At 46.8% G+C, this 25,724-nt stretch overlaps 1 protein-coding gene across 3 annotated transcripts in view; it reads right to left on the reverse strand.

Moving 5' to 3' along the window:
• Window positions 1–2,769: 2,769 nt before the first annotated feature.
• Window positions 2,770–25,724, reverse strand: part of INTS9 (integrator complex subunit 9) — a 92,694-nt gene continuing 69,739 nt past the window's right edge. Inside the window, exons 12-16 of one of the 3 annotated variants that reach the window (XM_009563774.2) lie at window positions 22,718–22,842; window positions 20,513–20,680; window positions 7,906–8,004; window positions 5,919–6,056; window positions 2,771–4,886 (exon numbers count right to left, since the gene is read on the reverse strand). In XM_009563774.2, coding sequence (XP_009562069.1) covers window positions 4,710–4,886; window positions 5,919–6,056; window positions 7,906–8,004; window positions 20,513–20,680; window positions 22,718–22,842 — 707 coding nt within the window. In that variant the 3' untranslated portion in view covers window positions 2,771–4,709. Of the gene's footprint in view, window positions 4,887–5,918; window positions 6,057–7,905; window positions 8,005–20,512; window positions 20,681–22,717; window positions 22,843–25,724 lie in introns of all 3 variants that reach the window. The other 2 variants (XM_009563773.2, XM_054063891.1) reach the window with 2 other exon arrangements.

A 25,724-nucleotide genomic window follows, 5' to 3' on the forward strand; every position in this document is an offset into this window, starting at 1 on the left:
TGCATAGATGGGAAAGTGAAACTCGTGTCATTGGCCCTAATGTCCCCGCTTTTCCTGGGCCTTGAGGCAGGCTGCAGCTCAGCATCCCAGCACCCTGCGGCAGACGGATGTTGCTGCCTAGCTGCGTCTGTTCTGTCCCAAAAGGGGAGAAGGGACGCTCTGTCAGCACCTCCTGGGCTCACTGGCAAGGTCAGCGCTGGCCCTTCTTGCAGCCCTGGGTGCTCAGTGGCCTTGCCAGGCCTGTTTCAGCCTGGTTTCCTACCAGCCCAGAAGTGGGAGTCACTGACGCTTGCTCCGCAGGAAAAGGAAGGAAGGGGCAGCCCATCCCTGGCAGAGCTGACGGCTCCTGCCTTCACCAGCACTACAGACCAGAGCGGAGTACGGAGCAAGGTACCTTTTCCTCTCTGTATGTTTTTCCCCTCTTTCTACTCTTTCTGTGCTCCAAGTGGAGCAGGTGAAAACTCCGTTTCTTTAAAAATGTGATTGGAGGCTCCTGCGAGGCCCTGGAAGCATTTTCTGCCCCTGCTCCGAGTGGAAAGCGCCCGAGGGCCTGATGCTCCTCTGCTGCCGGCTTTGAGGCTCCCCTCATTAGCAGGTGGTTCGTTAGCAGGTCCCTGGGGCCAGCCAAGGCAGAGGCAGAGCTGCCTTCTCCAGCTCTCTGCCAGCACCACAGGAGTCAAACTGGAGCAAGGGTGGATGCAGGCATGGTTTGCACTTTAGATACCAGAGAGACACTGCTCACCAACCAGCTGTCAAAAATCCTATGGGAAATGTTCTTATTCCAGTGAGAGGTTGGAAGAGAGGGGGCTTAGAAGAGGTAGAAGGGATGGGAAGCTTTACTTAGGGTTTGCTGAGCCTTCTTGCTTGGCTGCACGGAGCTGATGGCAAACTTCAGGACAGAGGCACCTCCCTTTCTGTCGTGCGTCTCATTCCAAGCTCAGTGGTGGAAATCCAAGTTGTTCTTCCTCACAGGCTCTTAAACACCCTCAGCTCTTGCCCAAAGCACTGGGTTTTTGGGAGGATCCATGGGGTCAGGCTTAGAGCGTCGTGGTTGTGCGGGAGTCTGCACCATGGGCTCACTGTGCACGTGGAGGGATGGTTTCCTCCTGGCTGGGACTCCTGAAGGGGGAGGATTTGGGGGGGGGAGGGAGGAAGAACAGAGTAAGTGGGTGCTGCAAGGCCCTAAGGGCAGCTGCTCAGAGAGGGACAGGAAATTCCAGCAGGATCATCTCCTTCTGCACCTGCAGGGCTGGTGCTGTCCCTCCTGGTCCTCTGCTAATGTAGCTCTTCCACAAATCATCTCAAAGAGCCAACAAAACCCCTCTGGAGTATGGATTTGCCATAGCCATCCCCGGATCTGAGCTGTCCTCAGGCTTCCCTCCACTGTGGCCGAGGAGAGGGGCATTTCTGTAGAGCACTCCAGCCCCTGCCCCCATCCCCGTTATCCTCCTTCATTACCCCTTGCTCTCCCGTGGTTTCAGGAGGTCCCAGGTTAAATCTGAAGCTCAGGTTAGGTTCTGCGATTCATCCCAGCTCCAGCACGGAGCAGCCTGGGGCCCAGGGTCCCTACCACCGCAGCCTCAAGGAGACAGGATGGGTCTTGGTGGCCGCACCTTTCCAAAGGGAAAGGCCTTTTCCCCCTTCTGATGCTCCTGCTGCCTCCCCAGGAGCGCTGGTGAGTGCAGAGTGAGGTCCTTCTCACGTGTGCTGTAAATAGCATCATCTGCGGTGACGCGCCCTCCCCCCCCCTTTGGCGTGTCCCCAGCACTGCCCCTGTCCTCCCTGCGCTGTGGTTGTGCCGACTGCTCCGTGAGCACCGGGTTTAAAACTGAGAGGAAAAAACTCCTTCCACACGAGCACAATGTTGAGTTCTTTTGTAAAAGGATCCAATAAATGGAGATATAACTTGAGAGCGATGCCGTGCCTGCTTTGCCGGGGCTGGGAGAGAGGGCTGGGGACTAGAAGGGTGCTTGCAGTGGTAGGGCTGCTCCATGGTCACAAGGCACCCCCAAACTCAAGCATCTCTCCAGGCTTGAGTATCCCAAGGGAGCAGGAGCAAGGGAGCTGCTCTGGAAGGGTGGAAACCCCTTGAGAAGAACAGTATCTGCTGCTAAAACCAGTTGTCCCCATGGGCGAGTCATGGCTGGGCCAAGAGACCCCCTCGTCCAGCCCCAGGGTTACTGGGCCCTCCTGTAGCTTCAGGGCATGTTGCATCCCGGCCACCACAGTGACACAGGGCTGCTGGTGGCAGCAGGGACATCCAGCAAGGACAGCAGATTGGGGAGTGGCTGGAAACACTTCGGTTCCCTCTACTCTGCTCTGGCAAGACCTCAGCTGGAGCTCAGCATCCAGTTCTGGAACGCTGAGCACAGGAAGGGCATAGAGCTGTTGGAGCAAGTCCAGAGGAGGCCACAAAGATGATCTGAGGATCTGGGGCACTTCCAGTACGAGGATGGGCTGAGAGAGTTGGGGTTGTTCAGCCTGGAGAAGAGAAGGCTCCACTGAGAACTTCTAACAGCTTTCCAGTACTGAAAGGGAATCCAGAAAAGCTGGGGAGGGGCTCTTGATCAGGGAGTGCAGGGATGGGACAAGAGGAACAGCTTTAAGCTGAAAGAGGGGAGACTGAGATGAGATCTTAGGAAGAAATGTTTTGCTGCGAAGGTGGGGAGGCCCTGGCCCAGGTTGCCCAGATAAGTCATGGCTGCCCATCCCTGGAGGTGTTGAAGGCCAGGTTGGATGGGGAGGTGTCCCTGCCCGTGGGGGTTGGAACTGCATGGGCTTAAAGGTCCCTTCCCACCCAAACCATTCTGTGATTCTATATTCACAGACCAATGGCTCTGGAGCACCAGGGCCCAATGCTGGCGCTGGGGTAGGTAACAAGCAGGAAGAAGCTCTCAAGGCCTCACGTACTCTCAGCCCACTCTTCCTTTCTTCTCCCTCTGCTCCACCAAGATTCTCACATGGCCTCTGAGTGTTAAGAATACTCACAGAATGGCTGCTCCGAGCCCCATCCAACCTGGCCTTGAACACCTGCAGCGATGGGGCAGCCACCACTTCTCTGCACAAATAAAATAATCTTTTTGGGGATTTAAATACAAGGTGAAATACGTCCAATTCTTTTATTCTGTTTTCAAGGGATGATGAAGAAGCTGAGTGACTGCAAACACTATAAACTCTGTTGAGGAGTAGTGCCACTGCCACAGGTTTATCATCACATTAACGAGACTGTTTCTCTCATGCCTGTGACAAACACACAGAGCAAAGGTCCGGCTGCTGCAGCCGGCACATCCAAGCGAATGGGAATCCTTAATGTGTATAAAACACAATAAAGAAACTGCAATAGCAAATAGTTTTTATCACAGAGCTGTTCTTCCCCTGCCTTAATCTCCCCAAAGCCATAAAACCATTTCCTCTACACTGGACACCTGAGGCTCAGCTTGACAGGGTGCCAGGTCACCTCATTTGAGCTATAGATCACCTATAGATCAAGGACCAGATGGTCCTTGAGGTCCCTTCCAGCCTGGCATTCTATGAAGAAGTGATTATATTTTACAAACGTGTACATAAATGCACAGGCGGATGCAGGATGAGCCTATAGATGCTTTTACAAACCACAAGATGTTCTTCCTCCTTGGCAGTCTGAACTGTGCCTTTTATTTTTAACACCAAATAAATACAAAACACTCCACTAAAAAAACAAACAGCAGTAAATCTGAAAAACTGATTGCTTTTAAAGGCAGAACTATTAACTAAGTTTGGGCCCCAAATATATGATTCTGGGAGTGAAAAGCCTCCCCAGGTCTGCGGTACGGATGGCTTTGTACAAAACTACTCAGTATTTCAACCAGGATTTGGGACTGTGGGCGCTGAAGGAAGGATTTTTGGAAGGGAGAAACAAGAAGCACTTAACTCTCAGAGGTTCTTCATGAGTACAACGAGTTTAAGTGCTTTATACACTTTTGAAAGGATCTTCCTGAGCTACTTCCCCCAGGAGATACCTGGGTTGTGTGAGTCTTGGTGAAGAGCCTCGTCATAACAACCCTGGTCATAATGGGTGAGGTGCACCATCAATAAACATTGCTAACACAGCTTTTCCAAAATCCTTCGGCTTTTGCAAGGATTGGCCAGGCTCTCACTGCTTCAAGGCGATTCTACATGTCCAGCAGAACCTCCTTTTTTTCTATTTTTACTTTTACAACCTCGGCCTTACCAGCTTTCTCTCTCCTCTTCAAGCCAGCAAAACACACAGGCGCCATGTTAATGGAGGACAGACAGGAAACTGGGTCTGGCAACTGGGAAGGAGCAGTTGGAAGAAAAAGACTACCTTAATATCTGAGGCCATTGTTTCAATATTCTTGCACAGCTGCCTCAGGTAAAGGACTGGGGCATACATTGCTGAGAGGGTCACACAGAGAAACATCTGCGTCTGCACACGCTTTCACCCTGACCTGGTAGGCAGACACTATTTTATTTATTCTCCTGTAAGATTCCAACTCCCAGTTTTACAGCACACGTATCCCCTCTGAAGTATTCAAAAACTGCTTAAAAATTACATGTAAAAACATATAGATAATAAAAAAATACTCCCTTGCTTCTCCATGAAGGGAAAGATGGTTTCTGGTCTCTGTGAATCAGGAAATTCTCTCTCTCCCTCTGGAAAACTCTTTGCTCTGCTGAGTCTCCTGGCAGAGCTGTCTGATGTCCATGACCTAAAATTTCTGCAGGAATTTGAGAACCAGGTCACGCAGTTTCACCCTCAAAGGTTCATCGTTGTCGCAGATGATGTGTGTGGAGTCCTCCTCGATCTGAATGAGGGTTTCTGCCTCCTGCAGGAGGACAATGTGGCCCTTGGCTGTGTCCTCCACCTTCACGTCACTGAAACCATGCTGGATGCAGCATTGGAGAGGGAGTAAAAGAGAGAGAAGTTACTACAACACAGGAGAAGAGGTAGAGAAGAAAGACTGGGGCACAGGGGCAGGAGAGGGGAGAACGGCTACGAAACAGATCCCTGGGATCCCTACGATCCGTGATCCCTGGGATAAGCAGAGGAACCACCCATAGGATAAGCTAAGCGTGGATTATCATACAGACGGATAAACTACAGAACAGGGAGGCTCAAGTCAGCATTTCCCACTACACCAGGTCACTGCAATTGCAAAATCTTGAGAGGCAGAGGACAAACAGCTCCTTTAACTATAGAAATGACCATCTGCTGACATCACTGCCTCAAAGATGATGATAGTGGAGAGCTACTGAACCCAAGGGAAAATTTCCTTACAGACAATCCTGCCCTTTTCCCTATCCATTTTCTCCAGTGAGTCATACAGAAGAAAAACCGGGCTCCATAGAGCAGTAAACAGCTGCCTGCACGTTCAGCCACCAAGCCCCCAGTCCCCAGAAAGCTCCTCCATCAGTGGAGCCATTTCCAGGATCACTTCTTAGAATCACAAAGTGGTCTGGGTTGGAAGGGACCTTAAAAGACCACGTAGTTCCAACCCCCTTCCTCCCTCAGTCACCCTATCTTCACAAAACTGGTAGGAACTTAAAATACTTAAATATACTTTTAAGACCTCCTCCCCACTGTTGAAATCAACTGGAAATCATATGATGAGTCCGAAAGTTACATGGGGGAAACTTACCTGAAGCAAACCCAAAAACTCTGCTTCCATAGGGAACCAGAAAGGAATGACTGACACGAAGCCCCGATATCAGGAGATGCCTCCCCAGGGAACTTTTCCCCCCCATACTCAGTGCAGGGACACTCGTTCCCTGAAGCACTTTTTCAGCTCCGTAGCCCTTCTCCATTTCAAGCCACACTAAAACTATTTTCCCCCCCTCTATGCTAACAAACCTGCCCCTTTCTGAGCTTGGTAGAAACCTGCTTGAACCTCACTTGCCGCCAAAGACTTACTAATTACCTTCTCAAGCGTCTGCACAAACTGGTCCACAGGAATGGAGCCGCTCAGTAATGGCTTCAAAGGTTTACACTCTGGCACATCATCACTCACTCGCTTTCTCTTCTTACTGGCAGGAGGCTGCGGAGGCTTTGGAGGGAGCTGGTGGGTGAGAAGGTGCACAGAGATGTGGTGAATCACATCAGCTTCTGATAACGTCATTGGAATAAGAAGCATGAGAGAAAAATGCAATACAGATTTTGCTTGACTAAAGGGAAACATTGCCATGCTGAAGGGGGCAGAAGAAACCTGGGCTCCAGGGCAGCTCTGCATATGCAAACCACTATTTATGGAAATAAATGTATCAAACAGCATGGCCAGCAGGAGTAGGGAAGGGATTGTGCCCCCGTACGCAGCACTGGCAAGGCTGCATCTCAAATATTGGGTCCAGTTTTGGGCTCTTCACTCTAAGACAGACACTGAGGGGCTGGAGTGCGTCCAGAGCAGGAGAACAGAGCTGGGGGAGGGGCAGGAGAAGGTGGCTGAGAGCCCTGGGGTTGTTTAGCCTGGAGAAAAGGAGGCTGAGGGGAGACCTCATCACCATCTACAACTGCCTGAAAGGAGGTTGGAGAGAGGTGGATGTAGGTCTCTTCTCCCAAATGACAGTGGCAGGATGAGAGGAAATGGCCTCAAGTTGCCCCAGGGCAGGTTCACATTAGACAGCAGGAAAAAATTCTCCACTACAAGGGTTCTCCGGCTCTGGCAGAGGCTGCGCAGGGAGGTTGTCAAGTCCCCATCCCTGGAGGGATTGAAAAGAAGGGTAGATGAGGTGCTCACGGATCTGGTTTAGTAGTGGACAGGTACAGTTGGACTCGATGATCTCAAAGGTCTTTTCCAATCAAATGATTCTATGAAATCAGCAGTTTTAGTCCCAATCTCCATCATATTAAAATTTTTGTCAAATTCAGTTCTGTTCACATTTCTGCCGTAATAGAAGGCCTCTCTGACTCAATTCCAGACTGAAGCTTTCTATTTTAGCAGTTAAGTACTCTATAATATTTTCTAGGAATCAAGCCTTGAAAACAAAGCAAATTAAGAGCAAGGAACTACTCAGGGAATGATAACAATGGGTAACTTACTTCTTACTGGCCTCAGAAAATGAGTCTTTAGGAAAAACTTGAATATGGACAAGAGGGCATGAGAGCTGCTGCAGTGCCTGAAAAACCTCTGGAGTGTGATCTGGGTGCACTTTGTGCTGCTGCAGAAAGCTCTCTGCCTTACTTCACCCCGAGATCTTTCTCCGTTAGCAGGGAGGGGGAGGCAGGCATAGCTACCACTGGACATGCTGACCTGACGCTCTGTGCATGGGGTTACCTGAGCGCTTTTGAAAGACCATTTCATAGAGATGAAAACCAGATTCCTACAGAAAGAACAGTGAGGAAACCATTGTGTAAAATAAGTCCGTGCATCCTGTGCCAGCATTTGCTGCTAAGCAGGTCCACCGGACGCCGACACCCTTTGGAGAGCACTAATGCCAGGAATTGCAGTGTCGGCCTAAAGGAGGTGGTAGGAAGAGAGTCCACGGTCCTACTTTGTTCCAGGATGCACAATCTGCTTCTTGGTAAACAGGACAACTTAAGGAAGGCTGTGCCTTCTTCACGTGTCTCTGACCCTCAGTTCTCAGGCCAAGAGAGGCTGATTGATGCTGATCCTGGCACACGGGTTATGGGAGAGAGCAGTATGAATTGTAGCATCGCTTCAGGAATAATCTCACTTCCCCTTTTATCTTAGCCAGGCACATGGCCAATGAAAAAAAGGCAGAGAGATTTATTTGCATCCCACTCTACGTGTAATACCTCACTCACACACGGCAGGACAAAGCATCTGACAAGGACTCTGCTCTTGTGGGGAAAGAGTTGTTGGAGGGGCTGCCTCATGAGAACACCTGGGGCCCCAGATGGCAGAAAACCAGGTGTAGAGGTATTTTTCTCCCTTTCCCATTATACTGTACCTGCAGCACATGCTTGTTGTCTTTAGTATGCAACACGGCAGAAACTGTTGCTAAGGAAATGCCAGGCTTAATCTCCAAGGGCACAAGTGAATCTGCAAGCTAAAGCAGAAGAGGGATTTTTGTTCAGCAAAGATAATCTCAAAATTTGTATGAATCCAGCTGTGATTTAAATTGGCAGCGTGGTATTTTTAAACATGGACTAACGAACTGTAAGCACAAACCCACTGAGACAATGACAGGGCACTCCTCTTACCTACTTAGCTCTCCTTCACAGAGTTGCATACTGTTACGAGAGTGGTCTTTTCAGTAATCAGGGCAAGTCTCAAAAAACCATCACAATTCTAGAGAACCCTTGCTTAAAAATACATTGACTAATTTATTAGTAATTTTGAGTAGTAAAATTCATAATCTAATCTGGCATTATTTACTCTGTGTGTTGTGTTGATGGACAATGAAAAATCAAAGCCAGATTCCTTTCAGTTCCCTAGCGCCATGCATTCTGGCTGCAGAATAGCTGGAAGAAAAAGGTTTGTCCTTAAAAACCCAACGGCTCTGTTGACTAGTTTGAATTGTTTCCTTACAACACCACATAGAAACCCTTCCACTGCCTTTTATACAATTCTTCTCTGAAAGTCATAAAATCTAGCCTTGGCTCCAACTTTGAATTCAGTGCCAACCTCCCAAGATCCTCAGCACTGAGGGTGTTGGCAGTGAATCCGAAGTGGGCAGTTCTGCACCTGCTCAGACTGGTGGAAGTTGGCCACCATGGAAACACCTCTTCCAGCCATGTTTCCACTGTGGAAAACTGCTCATGAACACAGAATATAATTCCCTTCTTCTCTCCAAGAAGTTCTATATGACAATACACTGGGTGCCCTGTTCACGGCTGTAGCCAAGATCTCGTGCTAGATAAAACAGGTGCCTTCACACCATGTGGGCCAGCAAACCCACTGGTTTCCAAGTACCACTCTCAGCCACACACACTCCTGTTATTCACTGTGGACCTGAAAGCGAAGATGCATGGGGTGTGTCCTGTGTCTGCACGGAAACTGTGCAGGTGCCTAACAAAACAAGAATGGGTAAGATTGCTCATGCATTAAACCACTGGATGGGAGGACTTCTCAGCCTTAAAGACAAGTAACACCTGAAGGGACAGATCTACTTGGCTGCTTCTCCCAACAGTTGTACCATCAACCCATCTCATGTAGAAAGAGCCTACGCAAGACAATCTTCATGTTAACTCCACTCTCTTTCATCATCAAACACACGGCACCTCCAGTTGGAGCCAGATATTAAGAAGAGCTTAACCTCCAGGTAAAGGAGTTGCTTTGAAACTTCAGCCATCCACTGTAGTACTTCTGTGGAGCAGAGTTCTGGAGAACCAGCTATCATCACAGCAAGGTAACGACAATTCTCTTTCCCTTGCCAGACGCTCCCATGCATGAAAAGCAGGAAGAGAAACTGCATGGATTTTAGACAAGCACGGTGTACTCCCCTTTTGGAGAGAGTGCACCCAAGGCAAAGATTCAGTTCCTTAGCAAAGGCCATCCAGTGAATTTTCAATAGGATCCAAACCAAGGGAGGGATGGAGCAGAACAATTGAACCATGCTGCTTCTCAAGAAATTCTTAAGAGGAGGCCATGAAGATGATGAGAGGGCTGGAGCACCTCCTAGAAGAGGACAGGCTGAGAGAGTTGGGCTTGTTCAGCCTGGAGAACAGAAGGCTCTGGGGAGACCTTAGAGCAGCCTTCCACTATCTGAAGGGGCTCCAGGAAAGCTGGACAGGGACTTTTAATAGGACATGGGGGAATGGCTTTAAATTGGAAGGTGGAAGATTTAGGTTAGACTTTAGGAAGGCATTTTTCCCACTGAAGATGGTGAGGCACTGGCCCAGGCTGCCCAGAGAAGTGGTGGCTGCCCCAAGCCAAGAAGTGGAGGTGTTTGAGGCCAGGTTGGATGAGGCTTTGAGCAACCTGATCCAGTGGGAGTTGTCCCTGCCCATGGCAGGGGGTTGGAACTGGATAGGCTTTAAGATCCCTTCCAACCCAAACCACTCCATTATTCTACAATCCTATGAAATTTCAGGCACCAAAACTCTACAGCCGAGTACTCTGGTCTGCTGTAAATTATGATTACGTAGGTGATTGCTTTGTTACTGCAAAGCTCTAATCCTTTTGAATACAGAAACAACTGAACTTGATTTCAAAAAGCCCTTACTACTGGCCTAATCCTTTTGCCATCAAAGCACTGAGAAAGCTTTGCTGTTGGTTTCAACAGCAGCGAAGTTCAGCTACTTCCAAGAACTTCTGAAAAATCTTACCTACCACTGCTAAAACTGCAGGAACATGTTGAGAGCACCTCCTTGAAATAAAAGAGTTGGATAGGTAACACAGACATTTTAAGGCTGCACTCAGAATCCATATGTTTTGCATGCATTCAGACTTAGTGATGGTGAATTTTATCACCAAGTCTGAATATGTGCAAACATAGGGGATTTGAATGCAGCCTTAAATCAAATCAAAATTTCATGGAGCAGTTCAGATTGCTCTCTCCCTGGGATTCTGTTCAAGATCTTTAAAGCAGGCAATCTGAATACGGCCTTTAGAGTTTGCTTTTTAAGGCTAAGAGAATTAAAATATAATGATTATTACCTCTTCAAAATCCCCCTGGGACCTAAAAATAGTAACACTGGCAGCAGTGTGTTACACTGCACTTCACAGTGGTCAAAGGTGCTTCCCATTTCCACCACCTTCCAGAGGAGGATCGATACAAAATGGGCTCTAATGAAAAACACATGGCAAACTGACAAACACTGTAAAGAAAAAGAGCCTTAAAAAACAGAGAATTGCTTAGAATCAAAGTCTGCTCCTGCCACTGAACTACTTTGATATTAATATTTATGCAGGTTTTAACCACACAGTTGGTAAATGGCAACAACTTAACTATTAACAGTCAAAAAGACAGCAAGACAGACATTCATTTTTATTTTCTCTAAGATATTGCTTCATCTGTCTCGCAACCCTCTCCATGTTCAGCCAATCCTTTTCATTACAGAAGTCCACTGACCCAAAACGAAAAGGTCATTTAATCACATCCAGTAATTCACCCACAAGGCCAGACAGCGCTGCTGTGTGCCTTTCAACTGACCTCTTGCACGCACAAATCACAGGACTCTTCCAAAAAGATGGATTAAAGAAACCCTTTTCAGCTAGATAGCAAAACTTGTCTGTACTCCAAGCAATGGCAACTCCACAAGCTGTTCCAAACTTTAATTTTCCTTGCAGCTAGGAAACTGTGTCTTATTTCAAGGTTGAATTCGTCCAACTTTCAGTTGCTGGATCTTGTTATGCTTTTGTCTGCACGACTGAAAAGCCCCCTACTATGCAAGAATAAATGTTTCTTCCTTCCAGTCATTATCACAAGCCTAATGCCACATGCTGACACTGGGGAAGTCACGAAAGCAGAGATGCACGGCACTGAGCACTAACATCGTATTAATCAGTCCCCTGCCTATGGATGAGCACTTGGACTGCCTTAAGACAAACTTGTGTCTCTGTGTACTGTCTATTTCGCTTTTTTAAAGATGTCCTGCTAAGAAAAGTTTAAAACAGAAATCAACTGAAATCCAAAAGTTAGTGACTCTTGGAGGTCTGAAACTGCAAGCGCTGATGTGAACCTTGTTAACAGCTGCGGGAGAGAGGAGTCAGCTTGGGAAGTTCTGCTCCCACAATCAAAGCTGTCCATTTATGCTTGTACAGAGTAAAAGCATTATTACCGTAAACTGCAGTTGAATCTTTCGTGTAGGATTGCATTTACCACCACAAAAGGAGTTCTGACACTCAATAATACCAGCCCAGGGACTGCTGCTTATCAAACTCAATCCGCTTATAAAGAAGGGCTGCAACCAAAGAACTGCAACCCACAGGACCAGGGAGGGGATTCTGCCCCTCTATTTCACTCTGGTGAGACCTCACCTGAAGTCCTGTGTTCAGTTCTGGAGTCCTCAACACAGGAAGGACATGAATCTGTTGGAGCAAGTCCAGAGGAGGCCACAAGTATGATCCAAAGGCTGAAACACCTCCCATATGAGGACAGGCTGAGAAAAGTTGGGCACATTCAGCCTGGAGAAGAAAAAGCTGCGGGGAGACCTTGGAGCAGCCTCCCAGTACTTAAAAAGGGCCTACAATAAAGCTGGGGAGGGGCTCTTGATCAGGGAGTGCAGGGATAGGATGAGGGGGAAAGGGTCTCCAGCTGAAAGAGGGGAGACTGAGATGAGATCTTAAGAAGAAATGTTTTGCTGTGAGAGCAGTGAGGCCCTGGCCCACGTTGCTCAGGGAAGTGGTGGCTGCCCCATCCCTGGAGGTGTTCAGGGCCAGGTTGGATGGGGCTTTGAGCAACCTGATCCTGTGGGAGGTGTCCCTGCCCATGGCAGGGGGTTGGAATTGGGTGGGCTTTAAGGTCCCTTCCAGAGACATGAAATAGAGCTGTGAAACCACTGGACAGGACAGACCCATTATGAACTCAACACATTGCAAGTCCCTAGGAAAAATAAAGAAAGAATACAGTTGCAATGCATTCCTTGGGGCAGAGATCAGTTTTGTTCAGTGCTTGGGCAACACGTAGCAGACAGAAATGCTGCAAAGAGGTCCACTACTCACACTGCTTTACTACAGGAATACTGTAAAGGGAAGGAAGGTTTTAAAAGCTCATCAGAAGTGGATCACGGTTGACTAACACAACAGCTTTCTCTGTTGAAGGAATTTGTGCAGCCACAGCCTGTGCTTCAGGCACTGGTGGAGGCTGTCCAGGAAGGTGGTTGAGTCGCCATCTCTGGGGGTATTTAAAAGACAGGTGAATGAGGTGCTCGGGGATCTGGTTTAGTAGTGGACAGGTACGGTTGGACTTGATGAAACTCAAAGGTCTCTTCCAACCAATGAATTCTGTGTTTCTTTGATGCACTAGCAAGGTACCACATGGGAAATTACAGACTGTGGATTTCTACACAGTCCTGAAGTGGGGAAAGTGCTGGTTAAAGCAAAGATATCCTCAGACAACTACTAGGCTTTTGCTGCAATTCCTGAAGGATCAGTCTTGAGCCTACTCCCACTCAATTTTCGTTGATGACCTCAGTATGGAATGAGGAGAATGCTCAGAAGGCCCCACTGAAGTTTGTAGACGCACCATTGAAAGAAAGAAAGACTAGGCTATCGTAGAGTCAGAATCAAATGACTTCAAGAACCAGAGTGAGAAAACCAAGATGAAATTCAATATCATGAACTGCAAGGCCAGGGGCTGGGCTGCTGTGAGCTGGCAGCTGCTGGAAATGACAGAGGTGAAGGGGCCAGGTCTATTAGTGCATCCCATGAGAACTGAGTCACAAATGTGACACAGCCATCAAAAACCTAAATGCAGCTCCAGAAAATACCAGGCAATTCTAGGAGAGATGAGCTATTGCCATTGCATTTGGCCCAGTGAGATCTCACCTGAACTACTTGTGAATTGTGCGTAATTTGAGTTCAATATACACTGAAAGGTAGATTAGGGCAGGAGAAGCTGTCTTGTAAGAGGAAACTAAATACCTTGGCGTGTTTAGCCTGGCAAAAAGAAAGCCAAAATGAGAATCTGATTATTCTACATAAACACCATAGGGAAAATACCAACAAAAGGGAAAATCTATTTATGCTACAACATGATGTTAAGAATAAGTACGTGCAGACCAGCCATGAATACGCATAGGCTGGAAATTAGGATGTTTGTAGCCATTAGAGACTGTGGGGGTTTGCACAGCATTCTAGTGGGAACAGCAGGGGCAAAAGTCTTCACAATTTGAAGCTGGTGCCTTACATTTTATGAAGCACTTTATAAACACTATTAGTAACTGCAGCTGGGTTCTTGCCATGTAACCCATGAGGGCACTTCCATTTCTAAGTGGGAGTGATTGCTTATAGCCTCAGAGCTTGCCAGGTATAAAGAAATTCCTACCTAAATCCTAGCCCCTAAAAACAACACAATGTGTATACAACAGAAAAATATCCACTCCCATCCCCTGCCATGGGCAGGGAAACCCCCCACTGAATCAGGTTGCTCAAAGCCCCATCCAACCTGGCCTTGAACACCTCCAGGGATGGGGCAGCCATGACTTCTCTGGGCAATCTGGGCCAGTGGCTCCCCACCCTCACAGGAAAACATTTCTTCCTAAGATCTCATCTAAATCTCACCTCCTTCGGCCTGAAACCATCTCCCCTCGTCCTATTCCTGCACTCCCTGATAAAGAGCCCCCCCAGCTTTATCATAGGTCCCCTTTAAGTACTGGAAGGCTGCCAAGATATTTTAATATCTGCCTGCCTTCAGAGGTAGTTGATCAGGTCCCAGTGATCACAGCTTCACAGAGGTTTTTCCTAAGTAGTCCTCGGCAAAATCTGAGCGAAGAACAACCTGCCCCACCCTCCATCCTCCACTCACACTGCTACGCACACACATCAAAGCCAGTTTCTGGATGCAGAAAAGCATCTTCCCAGTGTACCTTTAATAGGAAAAGAGGTCCCAAATATTCCACATGCTTAAAAGCTGTGCAATAGCCCTTTAACAACCAGGGATGATCTGTATAGTCAGTTTTGTAAATAGAAGGGAAGATGGTCTTCATCCTATCTCTTATATTTGGCACCAGGGCAGGTTCAGAGTAGACACAGTGAAAAATTTCTTCACCAGAAGGGTTCTCAGGCACTGGCAGAGGATGCCCAGGGTGGTGGTGGAGTCCCCATCCCTGGAGGGATTTAAAAGACAGGCAGATGAGGCTCTCAGGGATCTGGTTTAGCAGTGGACAGGTATGGTTGGACTCGATGATCTCAAAGGTCTTTTCCAATCAAATGACTCTATGGATGGCAATTTTAAGAAAGGAAGATGATTTACCTAACCTCCTACCTCTCTCCTTCTCTTATCTCTTCACTGAGTACCAGAAGCTCTGTGGTGGAGTCACTTGAGACCAAACACAGAAATGCACAAGAGATGCACAAGAGATTTTTGTAGTGTGGGCAGAAGTCTCAAGCAGATTCAGCCTTGGCTTTATACCATCTGCTAAATCAGGCAGTCTGCGTGCAGGAAGTCTGCAAAGATCAGATCCTGCAGAGGAAACATAAAGATGTGTGGTCAAACATGTGCACCGGAGGGGAAAGGTCTAAAGATTTAAATACGCCTGGGGAGTAAGCATTCATGAGCAGCAAGCCTATTAAAAAGGCACAATCATGCTGCAGGCCGTCTGTGCAGTAGGATGGAAATTGGGAACCTTTCTAATGAGACTTAAAGGAACAAGGGCACTTCCAACAGAGAAGAACAAACATCCTAGGACTAAGGGCATCTATACAATCCATAGTGGGTGATCTGAGTCATGTCTTGTTGGGATTTCAGCCTCAGATTTTACAGAATACGGGTGTTTTAAATGGAATGATTAAGTTGCTAAACTAACGCTAAATTAATGTATCTTTCAGTCTCTGTGGGTCTGCTACAATTCTCTCTGGAGTGGATTTTAAAGTCTCATTAACCTCAGTGGATGAAGATTCATGCCATAAATACATAAAGTTCCTGACATTATTGCTTGCAAATGCCTACATCTTAGCTCTTCTTTTCCACAGAGCCAACAACTAGCAAAGGAACAAAACAGGCAGAAGCGACAGCAGTGTGCCCAGGAGCACAACAGCATCCTGGCTCATATCAGAAATGGTGTGGCCAGCAGGAGCAGGAAAGGGATAGTCCGTCTGGACTCAGCATTGGTGAGGTTGCACCTCAAATACTGGGCTCCTCACTCCAAGAATGACAAAGAGGGGCCAGAGTATGTCCAGAGAAGGGGAACGAAGCTGGGAAATGGTCTGGAGCGGCTGAGGGCCCTGGGGTTGTTTAGTCTGGAGAAGAGAAGGCTGAGGGGAAACCTCATCGCTCTCTGCAGCTTCTGGAAAGGAGGTTGGAGCCAGGGTGGGTGCTGGTCTCTTCTCTCAAGTAAAAGGGGATAGGATGAGTGGAAGTCACCTCAAGTTGCACCAGGGGAGGTTTAGACTGTATATTAGGGAAAATTTCTTTCCTCCAAGAGTGGTGAAGCCCTGGCAGAAGTTGCCCAGGGCAGTGGTGGAGTCCCCATCCCTAAGGGGGTTCAAAAACTGTGTGTCTATGGTATCTGGGGACATGGCTCAGTCAGCATGGTGGGGTTGGGCTGGGGGTTGGACTGGATGATCTTAGAGATCTTTTCCAACCTTAATGGTTCTATGGTCGTCTTGCACTTCTGAGCAATGAAACAAACCTCTTCTTTACCGTCTTCAACTAATGCACCAGGGCTCTGTCTCAACATGATGAACCTTATCCCCGAAGCCTAGAGATCAAACCGGAATGAGATGCACTGACAAACGAACAGGAGAGGGCCTTTGCTAGAATGAGGGAGGGACTCCAGACAGTGGATCATAGAATCATAGAAAACACAGAATCATACAATCATAGAATGGTTTGGGTTGGAAGGGACCTTAAAGCCCACGCCGTTCCAACCCCCTGCCATGGGCAGGGACACCTCCCACTGGATCACGTTGCACAAACTCTCATCCTGCCTGGCCTTGAATGCCTGCAGGGATAGGGATTCAAGTGAACTTGGAGCTGAAGGGAGGAATGTTAGCAGCAGAAGCAAGCAGGATAGTTATATTTCATTTACTTTATGGTACATGAGTCTACAGAATCTTCACACAAGGAGGAATAGTCAGAGAAGAAGGAGTGGAGATACCAAGAGGCTGGGTAATGTGGGATCACCAAAATAAATCGAGGGTGAGAAGACAGACAGAAATCAAACTGAAACATGGAATGATGTTGAAGAGGTAAGACAAAAGCCATGTTTTGCCTCCCTTTCACTCCAAAAGGGACTTGCCAAGATCCTATGTTGTAAGAGAAGTCAAGACAGGAGAAGGGGAGGGTGAAGTAAAAGCCACATAATTAATAATGGGCTGCCAAGTGGCTTTTGTTCTAATTCTTCTCTGCAATAGTTCTTTAAAATGTCACTCCCAGTCAGGCTGTGCATTGCACATTCACAGTCTGCTGTACTGGCCTGTGTCCTAAAGAACTTGCAAATAACAGTATCTGAAAACCACAGAGCCCTCACTGAAGTCAGCCTGCTGCTGAATTCAAGTGATCCGCACTATTGTTCAGCTGTAATTAAACTGGAGGCACATTATTTGCTCAGACACCACTGTTTAATCTATCTGCTTGCTCCAGAAGGTGTTTTCCATTTTCCCATCTTCCCCATGTGAACAGACAATGCTTAACCAATTTCCAGGAAGCTGTCTTTTTCTTTTTATTTTTTAAAGTGAAAGACAGATGCTGAGAAGAACAAATTAGTTAAAGCGTAAAGGTTTCCACAATACCTCTGGGAGCCATTCCAGCCTGGTGCCTCGGGACTGGTTAAACCTCTCTCTAAACAAAGGCTGCTCGGAGTGTAAATCTCATTAACATACAACAGTCTTGCTTGACCTGACTGTGCTCTTTCGTGAAGTGATTGCAGTGTAGACAAGCTCCAGCAGCATCAGTAAATGCACATGCATCTGACAGGCCAGAATCTGAACCACTGAAACGGTTTCGGAAAGGAATTTTCACACTGCCATACCATCAGCCTGTATCAACTGAAACTACGCTGAGAAAACTGTTTGGTTTAAAGCTTTAAGAATAGAGACAGAAGTTCGAGCACATGGCGCTTCTTAGAAAGGACTGCAGCTGTGAGGGCAGGGCCCCAATAAAGACTTTATCGAAGCAGGCATTCTTTTATAAGGTTTTTAGCTGTACTTTTGACCCAAGTCCCAGCCCTGGAGCAGATCTAGCAATTACTTATTTCACCAGGGTGGATTTCATCATTCCATTTTTTACCTAACAGGGTTTCAATAAATAACAAACCTTTGCAATGTTTACCAGGAGGTATAAAATACCCTTTCCAATTGCCACTTGAGCCTGCACAGAACTCTGGAGCTGGTCGTAGCCCACATGAAACAAATCCTAGAATCATACAACAGTTTGGGTTGGAAGGGACCTCAAAGCCCGTCAGTTCCAACGCCCTGCCATGCGCAGGGACACCTCCCACTGGACCACGTTGCTCCAAGCCCCATCCAACCTGGCCTTCAACACCTCCAGGGATGGGGCAGCCACCACTTCTCTGGGCAACCTGGGCCAGGGCCTCCCCACCCTCACAGGAAAAAAATTCTCTCTAATATCTAATCTCAGTCTCCCCTCTTCCAGCTTAAAACTATTCCTCTTGTCCTGTACCTGCACTCCCTGACAAACAGCCCCACCCCAGCTTTCCTGAAGCCCCTTTCAATACTGGAAAGCAGTATAGAAATTCCTTTACATTCAGGCACCACTAAAGAGTCTTTCTGGATGAAACTACAGAAAAGGGACATTAAGTAGCAATTTTTTTCCATCATGGACACTCATGTATCATACTTGCAATCCTGTCTTGCACAACCCACCCAGCTGAAGGGGATGTTCCTGCCTTTTTTTGACACCCTGATGTAAATCCTGCCTGAAACCAAAGGCCCATCTGCATCTGCCTCTCAAAACCAACAGCCTAATGACCACTCTGCACAGTGAGACAGAGAGCCAAGGCTCTTCTGCTGGGAAAGGCAATGAGCCAAGCAATGCAGATGGCACACAAAAATTACTAGGGAGGGAAGGTGCTTATTTAGGGGGTTAGCATCAAAAGAAATGCAGGCCCTAGAAAAAGACAGTCTTTTCACTTTATCCCATTTACTTGAAAATCAAACAATGATCCCTTGGGATTAACTGTTATGCCTGGTTACACAGAGTAGGAGATATTACACAGCTACGCTTCTCAGCAGTTATCAGCTGTCCTGCTGAGACTCAAAGATGGAAGTCAGAGAGAATGGGAGACAACATACCATCCCTCCCATGCCTTATTACCTCTCCACAGATCAAGATGGAAGCAAAAATTAGCCTTACATGGTGATGATCTCTTTCCAGTGTGAACTGAATTTTGTGGTTGAGACTTCTGCTGATCATAAAGAAGATTCCAGCAGAGAAGGAACCAAACCTTTGACTCCCATGGACCAGCCTAACTACCTTTTAGATGGCCCTTCCCCTTGACAGGACCTTCAAAATGTGTGAAGGTTGGTGAGTACTCACCTGTAGCATTTGTGCTAACTTTCATTCTGTTTGTCAGGAAAGCTGTTATCCACAGGGCTGCCATAAGGGATTGCTCACGTAAACCCTCGTGGTTAGAGGAAAACCCAAAGCTTCAGCAGAATCTAAATAACAGGTAAGGTGCATGCAGACTCTCTGCACTCAGAACTCAAGATTTGTTTTGGTCATGCTGGTGAATGAAAGCCATGCTTTACTAGTCTTAGGTTTAATGGCATCCAATAAATATGCAAATTTTCAAGCCAATAAATATACACACCAAAATGGAGCTGCATCCAAGTATATTTTCTAATTAACAAATCCCTCCTTGTCTCTGGCAGCCCTCTAAAAAGTGACTGGGCAGCCCCCTAACAGAATGGATGCACGAAGCAGACACACGTGAAATGGTAGGAACAGGTGATGAGGACTGGCTGAGGGATTTTGTTCCATGGGCACCAGTTCTGTGCTTCACGTTGGGTGTAAATAAGAGTACTTCCTCCCTCTACCTTCTGCTTCAATGTAAACTCTCATATACCACAGTTTCCAGAAGGCAGTAACACCTGCTTGCAAAAAGCCACTGTCACCTTTGATCCAAGGACACATTTGTGCTGATTGGATTGTCAAACAAGTATTTTAAGATCATCCTCCTTAGGATATGGGTCACTGTTTGTATTAGGGGTACATTTATATTTGGTTTACGGGGTTAATAAATTATTAATGGGTGTTGCAACCACAAGCACCCCATTAACCTGCTGGACTTCAGCAGCCTGTAGGAATTAACTGTTTATTGAAACTGCTGAAATACAAATCAGTCATTTCACTACTACACCTTTAACGTATGACTGAAACATCCCCATCCCTGGAGGTGTTCAAAGCCAGGCTGAATGGGGCTTTGAGCAAGCTGATCCAGTGACAGGTGTTCCTGCCCATGGCAGGGGGCTGGAACCAGATGGGCTTTAAGGTTCTTTCCAACCCAAAGCATTCTACTATTCTATGATTCTATAATGCTGCTCCTCAAGAGGACAAGTAGGTACAGCTGAGGAAGGAGAAAGACAACTCCTGGCTACCAGCTTCTAGGTTCTCTGGATCCTTTTCATGGCCCTGGGGCACCAATTCAAACTGCAGTGCCTCTACTTACTCATAATTAAACTGGAGGTGACTGGTTTGCCTCACACCTGGCTGGCTGAGATTGCTCTTTGTTCTGTATTTTGTGATGCGATACCTCTTTATAAAGAACAACATCATAGAGGTAATTTCCAAACTTAATGATTCCATGATTCTCTCTCAGAAATCCTTCTCTCTTAGCCCTCCATTTGACACAAAATGCTTTACACGATCACAGGCAACAGTAAGTCACAGCCATAAGGTAGCTTTAGCCAAAGGGCCTACAGAAGCAGCAACTTGAATTTGACTGTATGAGCAAGAAGCCACCACCTTTTTCCCCACTTTTGTTACTCACGTCAGGCATGATTTCAATCTTCTCGTAGCGCCGCTTGTAGGGGAGCGTCAGCACCTCTGCTCTGCGGTAGGACATTGGGGGGGGCTGGCAGTCTATCATCAGATCTGTGCGATGAGATTGGGTGGGTGGTGGTTGAGTGTACTGCTCCGGGCAGACTACGTGGAGAGGCTGGAAAAGAACAGAGTGGTGACTTACAGAAACATCTGGTTGATTCTGGATCTCTTAGAGCGAGTCCAGAGGAGGCCACAAAGATGACCCAAGGGCTGGAACATCTCCCAGCTGAGGACAGGCTGAGAGAGTTGGGCACGTTCAGCCTGGAGAAGAGAAGGCTCTGGGAAGACCTCAGAGCAGCTTCCAGTACTGAAAGGGTCTCCAGGAAAGCTGGGGAGGGGCTCTTGATCAGGGAGTGCAGGGACAGGATGAGGGGGAATGGTTTGCAGCTGAAAGAGGGGAGATTGAGGTGTGATCTTAGGAGGAAATGTTTTCCTTTGAGAGTGGTGAGGCCCTGGCCCAGGTTGCCCAGAAAAGTGGTGGCTGCCTCATCCCTGGAGGTATTCAAGGCCAGGTTGGATGGGGCTTTGAGCAACCTGATCCAGTGAGAGGTGTCTCTGCCCATGGCAGGAGGTTGGAACTGGATAGGCCTTAAGGTCCCTTCCAAACCAAATCATTCCATGATTCTGTTCTGTCTGCTGCCCTAAAACAGTAATCATTGACATAAGGAGGTTTGCAGATTGTTGTTACCAAGCTAATTTATCTGTATGAAAACAACATCCAAAAGATGCAGTCCAGAAGATTCAGTCAGTATTGAAACAAATTATTCACAGAGCAAGCAGGCTTTGCTTTGTATACAACAGTGTCCAGAGAGACACGGTTTTAATTTATGTCATAATCACCACTTCAATATCAGCAGTCATGTCAGCTGCTGAAAGGAGAGAAAAAAGCTTTTTTCAATAGCTTCACTAGCTCTTCCTTAGAATCACAGAATCACTAAGGCTGGAAAAGACCTCTAAGATAAGTCTAACCATCAGCCCAACCCCACCATGCCTACTAAACCATGTCCTGAAGTGCCACATCTACATGCTTTTTGAATCCCTCCAGGGATGGGGACTCCACCACTGCCCTGGGCAGCCTCTGCCAGGGCTTCACCACTCGTTCAGGAAAGACATTTTTCCTAATATCCAATCTAAACCTCCTGTGGTGCAACTTGAGGCCATTTCCTCTCATCCTGTCTCTTGTTGCTCTTCTTCCTTATCCTTATCTTTGTCATTGAAATTGGAAGCAAATCCAGTAGTGGTGGAGACCATCCCAAAACGGCATGGGGTGAGGCAGATGTCTCAACATGTAAGGCTGCAAAAATGTTAGCTCAATAAGCAATACTGAGATCTCATGACCTGTCAGCAATAGGTAACAAAGCATGAACAGACTGGTTACTACAAGGACCGCTGCAGGATTTAAGGAAGGCAGAGGACAAGAGAGTATTTCTGCAAACTGTTTGGAAACAGCATTATACTTCGGTAGAATCATAGAGTTGCTTGGTTGGAAAAGACCTTTGTGATCATCAAGTCCAACTGTACCTGTCTACTGTAACCAAACCAGATCCCTGAGCGCCTCATCTATCCCTCTTTTAAATACCTCCAGGGACAGGGACTCAACCACCTTCCTGGGCAGCCTCTTTGTGTGCCTTTCCATGAAGAAATTTTTCCTGATGTCTAATCTGAACCTCCCCTGGCACAAATTGAGGCCATTCCCTCTTGCCCTATCTCCTGTCACTTGGGAGAAGAGATCAACACCCATCTCGCTCCAACCTCCTTTAAGGCAGTTTTCGACAGTGATAAGGTCGCCCCTCAGCCTCCTTTTCTCCAGGCTAAACAACCCCAGGTCCCTCAGCCGCCTCTCATAAAGCTTGTTCTCCAGACCCTTCCCCAGCTCCGTTCCCCTTATCTGGACACGCTTCAACCCCTCAACATCCTTCTTGTAGTGAGGAGCCCAAAACTGAAGCCAGGATTCAAGGTGCAGCTTCACCAGTGTCGAGTGCAGGGGGATGATCCCTTCCCTTGTCCTGCTGACCAGGGAAGTAACACTGCAGTAACAATGAAGATTTCCTCTTGATTATGCTATTGTTTAACGTAACAGTTGTTCAGAATCAAACTGTTTATTTCAGGTGTGTGAAGAAACATAGAAAAAAAGGCAACAGAAATTCCTTACCTGGACTTCTTTCAGTAATTTAGACACCTGAATAAAATTCAGCCTTGTGTCAATGGGGCAGTAAACGCATTTCATTGCCAATGGCTGATAAGGAGCCAGAGCATCCAGATATGAGAAATCTGGTTCTGAAAAGAGAAATGTTGAAAACCCTGAATGCTGTTAAGAACCAAAATGGCCCAACTCCTCCACGATTCCATTTCTAGTCTAGACAAGCTGGTGTTCAGCAATGTTAATTCTGATACAGATTTCTCCTCTCTTCTTCATTCCTCCACCCGTTATTTTCAGTTAATTTGATGGAAATTATGCCCACAATTAGTCTTACCTTAATCAAGAAACAGAGCAATACTACTTCATTTGAACACATTATTGCATGATTTTTATAACAGATTTAATCAAGACAAAACCATAATCTCTTACTTTTAATCAGGTCCTGTAAGAGAAGGCAAGATGTATAAATTTTTGGTATCATAACGTAACCCAAATGTCAGCTTGTTTTTCACTATGACAAATGCGCAGCATAAAGATTGTATCTTGATAAACCTGTACAACATCCTCTGCTACAGACACATGGCCTCCTAATTCCCTTTCTTCCTTACAGTGTATTTGATAGAATCATAGAGTCATAGAATCATTAGGTTGAAAAAGACCTTTGAGATCATCAACTCCAACCGTACCTGTCCACTACTAAACCTCTGCCAGGGCTTCAAAACTCTTTCAGGAAAGACCTTGTTCCTAATATCCAATCTAAAGCTCCCTCAGCACAACTTGAGCCCATTTCCTCTCATCCCATCACTTGTTACTTGAGGGAAGAGAACAGTACCTTCCTGGCTCCAACCTGCCTTCTGGGAGCTGCAGAGAGCGATGAGGTCTTCCCTCAGCCTTCTCTTCTCCACACTAAACAGCCCCAGGTCCTCAGCTGCCCCTGTAATCCCTGGACTCCAGACCCTTCCCCAGCTCCATTCCCCTTCTCTGGACATGTTCCAGCCCCTCAAGGTCTTTCTTGGAGTGAGGGGTCCAAAACTGAAGCCAGGATTCAAGGTGCAGTGTCGAGTGCAAGGGGACGATCCCTTCCCTCCTCCTGCTGGCCACTCCATGGCTGATCTGAGCCAGGATGCTGTTGGCCTTCTTGGCCACTTGGGCCACTGCTGGCTCATGTTCAGTCACTGTTGACCAGCATCCCCAGGGCCTTTTCCTTTGTGCAGCTTTGCAGTCACTCTTCTCCAAGCCTGGAGCACTGCATGGAGTTGCTGTGACCCGAGTGGAGGACCTGGCAGTTGACCTTGTTAAACCTCATACTATTTACCTGGGCCTATGGATCCAACCTGCCCAGGTTCCTCTGCAGAGCCTTCCTGCCCTCCAGCCGAAGAACACTCCTCTCCAATTTGGTGTCATCTGTAAACTGACTGGGTCTCATAGGTGACTCCAGATGTGGGTCTCATAGGTGACATAGTGTACGACAGAGGTAGTCACTTGATTCTGGGGGCCACCAACTAATGATGTGGAAAAGCTTATGTCATCACTATCTACCCAACATGATTGTAGAACAGAGCACATAAAGGGAATGCTAAAAAGGAAAAATTGCTATTAGTTTGGTAAGAAGAGAATGGGAAAAAGAGAAGGGGATGCATGAAAGACACAACTGGTAGACTATTCTGAACCACAGGCCTCGAAGCACGACCAGCAGAGGGAAGCACAGTGGCAAAGCACAATGCCTTGCTAGAAAATGGTTATTTCTCTGGTATCTCCTCGGGCTGTGTAATACGATTAACTTGAGGAAACCTTCATAGAATCATTAAGGATGGAAAAGACCTCTAAGATCATCCAGTCTGATCATCAGACCAACACCACCGTGCCTACTAAACCATGTCCTGAACTGCCATGGCCACAAGTTTTTTGAACAGTTTTTTGTGGGGAAGGTGACTCCACCACTTCCCTGGGCAGCCTCTTCCAATGCAGTTCAATACAGAAACTTCAGTCTAGATTTAGACAGCTATCTTCTACGTTCCTACATCACTCTGGGGGGACAAATGGCTGCATTTCTCATGTAGACAGGAAGAAAAAACATCCTTAAAATTCTACCACAGGAAGTTTGGCACCCAGCATGGCATCCGACATTCAACGTTGGGCCTCATTCTACTGATAAAGACAAGTTAATTGCTAGCCTGAAAATGTGCTGCTGGCTAAGTATCAGTGAACATCATGTGGTTACATTTGCACTGTGAGAACAGCCAACGATACATATGTTTGGAACTGTCAAAGGGATAATTTTCCTAAGTTTAAAGCAATCGTCAGGATAACTGCCTGGGAACATCAAAGTGAGAAATATCAATGAAAAATGATAGTTGCAGAAGAACATCTTAATAGATGCCCAAAAAGCCATGAATCTACAAACATGAAATAAAAATTATATCGGGCAAAAAGCCACGCTAGTTAAAAGCAGATGCACTAGTGGCAATGAAACAAAGCCTAAAAATATCAATGTAAAAAGTGGGAGTTAATAGCAATGAATAGAAGTTTAAAAATACCACAACTGAGAAGGCAGCTCATTGAAGAGTGATCAGTGGTCATTTCAGCTTAAATCAGAAGACATTTTAAATCTCATTGGGGAAAACCAGAAAACTTAAGTCAGACATAGGTCCTCTGCTAGAGATGTACAATGACACTGCAAACAGTAGGTTTGAGAAGCTCCCAGAAGAGAGCTTTTCCATACAATTTGGTGGTCTGGATGACAGAGATTGAACTGCTTGTTCCTAAGAATGTCATGACGCAACACCTACTCAGACTACATGAGTTTGAATCAGTAGGATCAGATAATGGTGTGGAAAAGCTTGTGCCATCACCATGCTTATCCCAAGCAGAAATATAGGCTGGGTGCAGAATGGACTGAGAGCAGCCCTGAACGGAAGGACTTAGTGGTGCTGGGGCAGAAGAAGCTCAACATGAGTTGGCAATGTGTGCTGGCAGCCCAGAAAGCGAACTGTGTCCAGGGCTACATTCAAGCTCAGCG

This window comes from Cuculus canorus, chromosome 3, assembly GCF_017976375.1.
Source record: "Cuculus canorus isolate bCucCan1 chromosome 3, bCucCan1.pri, whole genome shotgun sequence".
In the NCBI taxonomy this organism is placed as follows: domain Eukaryota; kingdom Metazoa; phylum Chordata; class Aves; order Cuculiformes; family Cuculidae; genus Cuculus; species Cuculus canorus.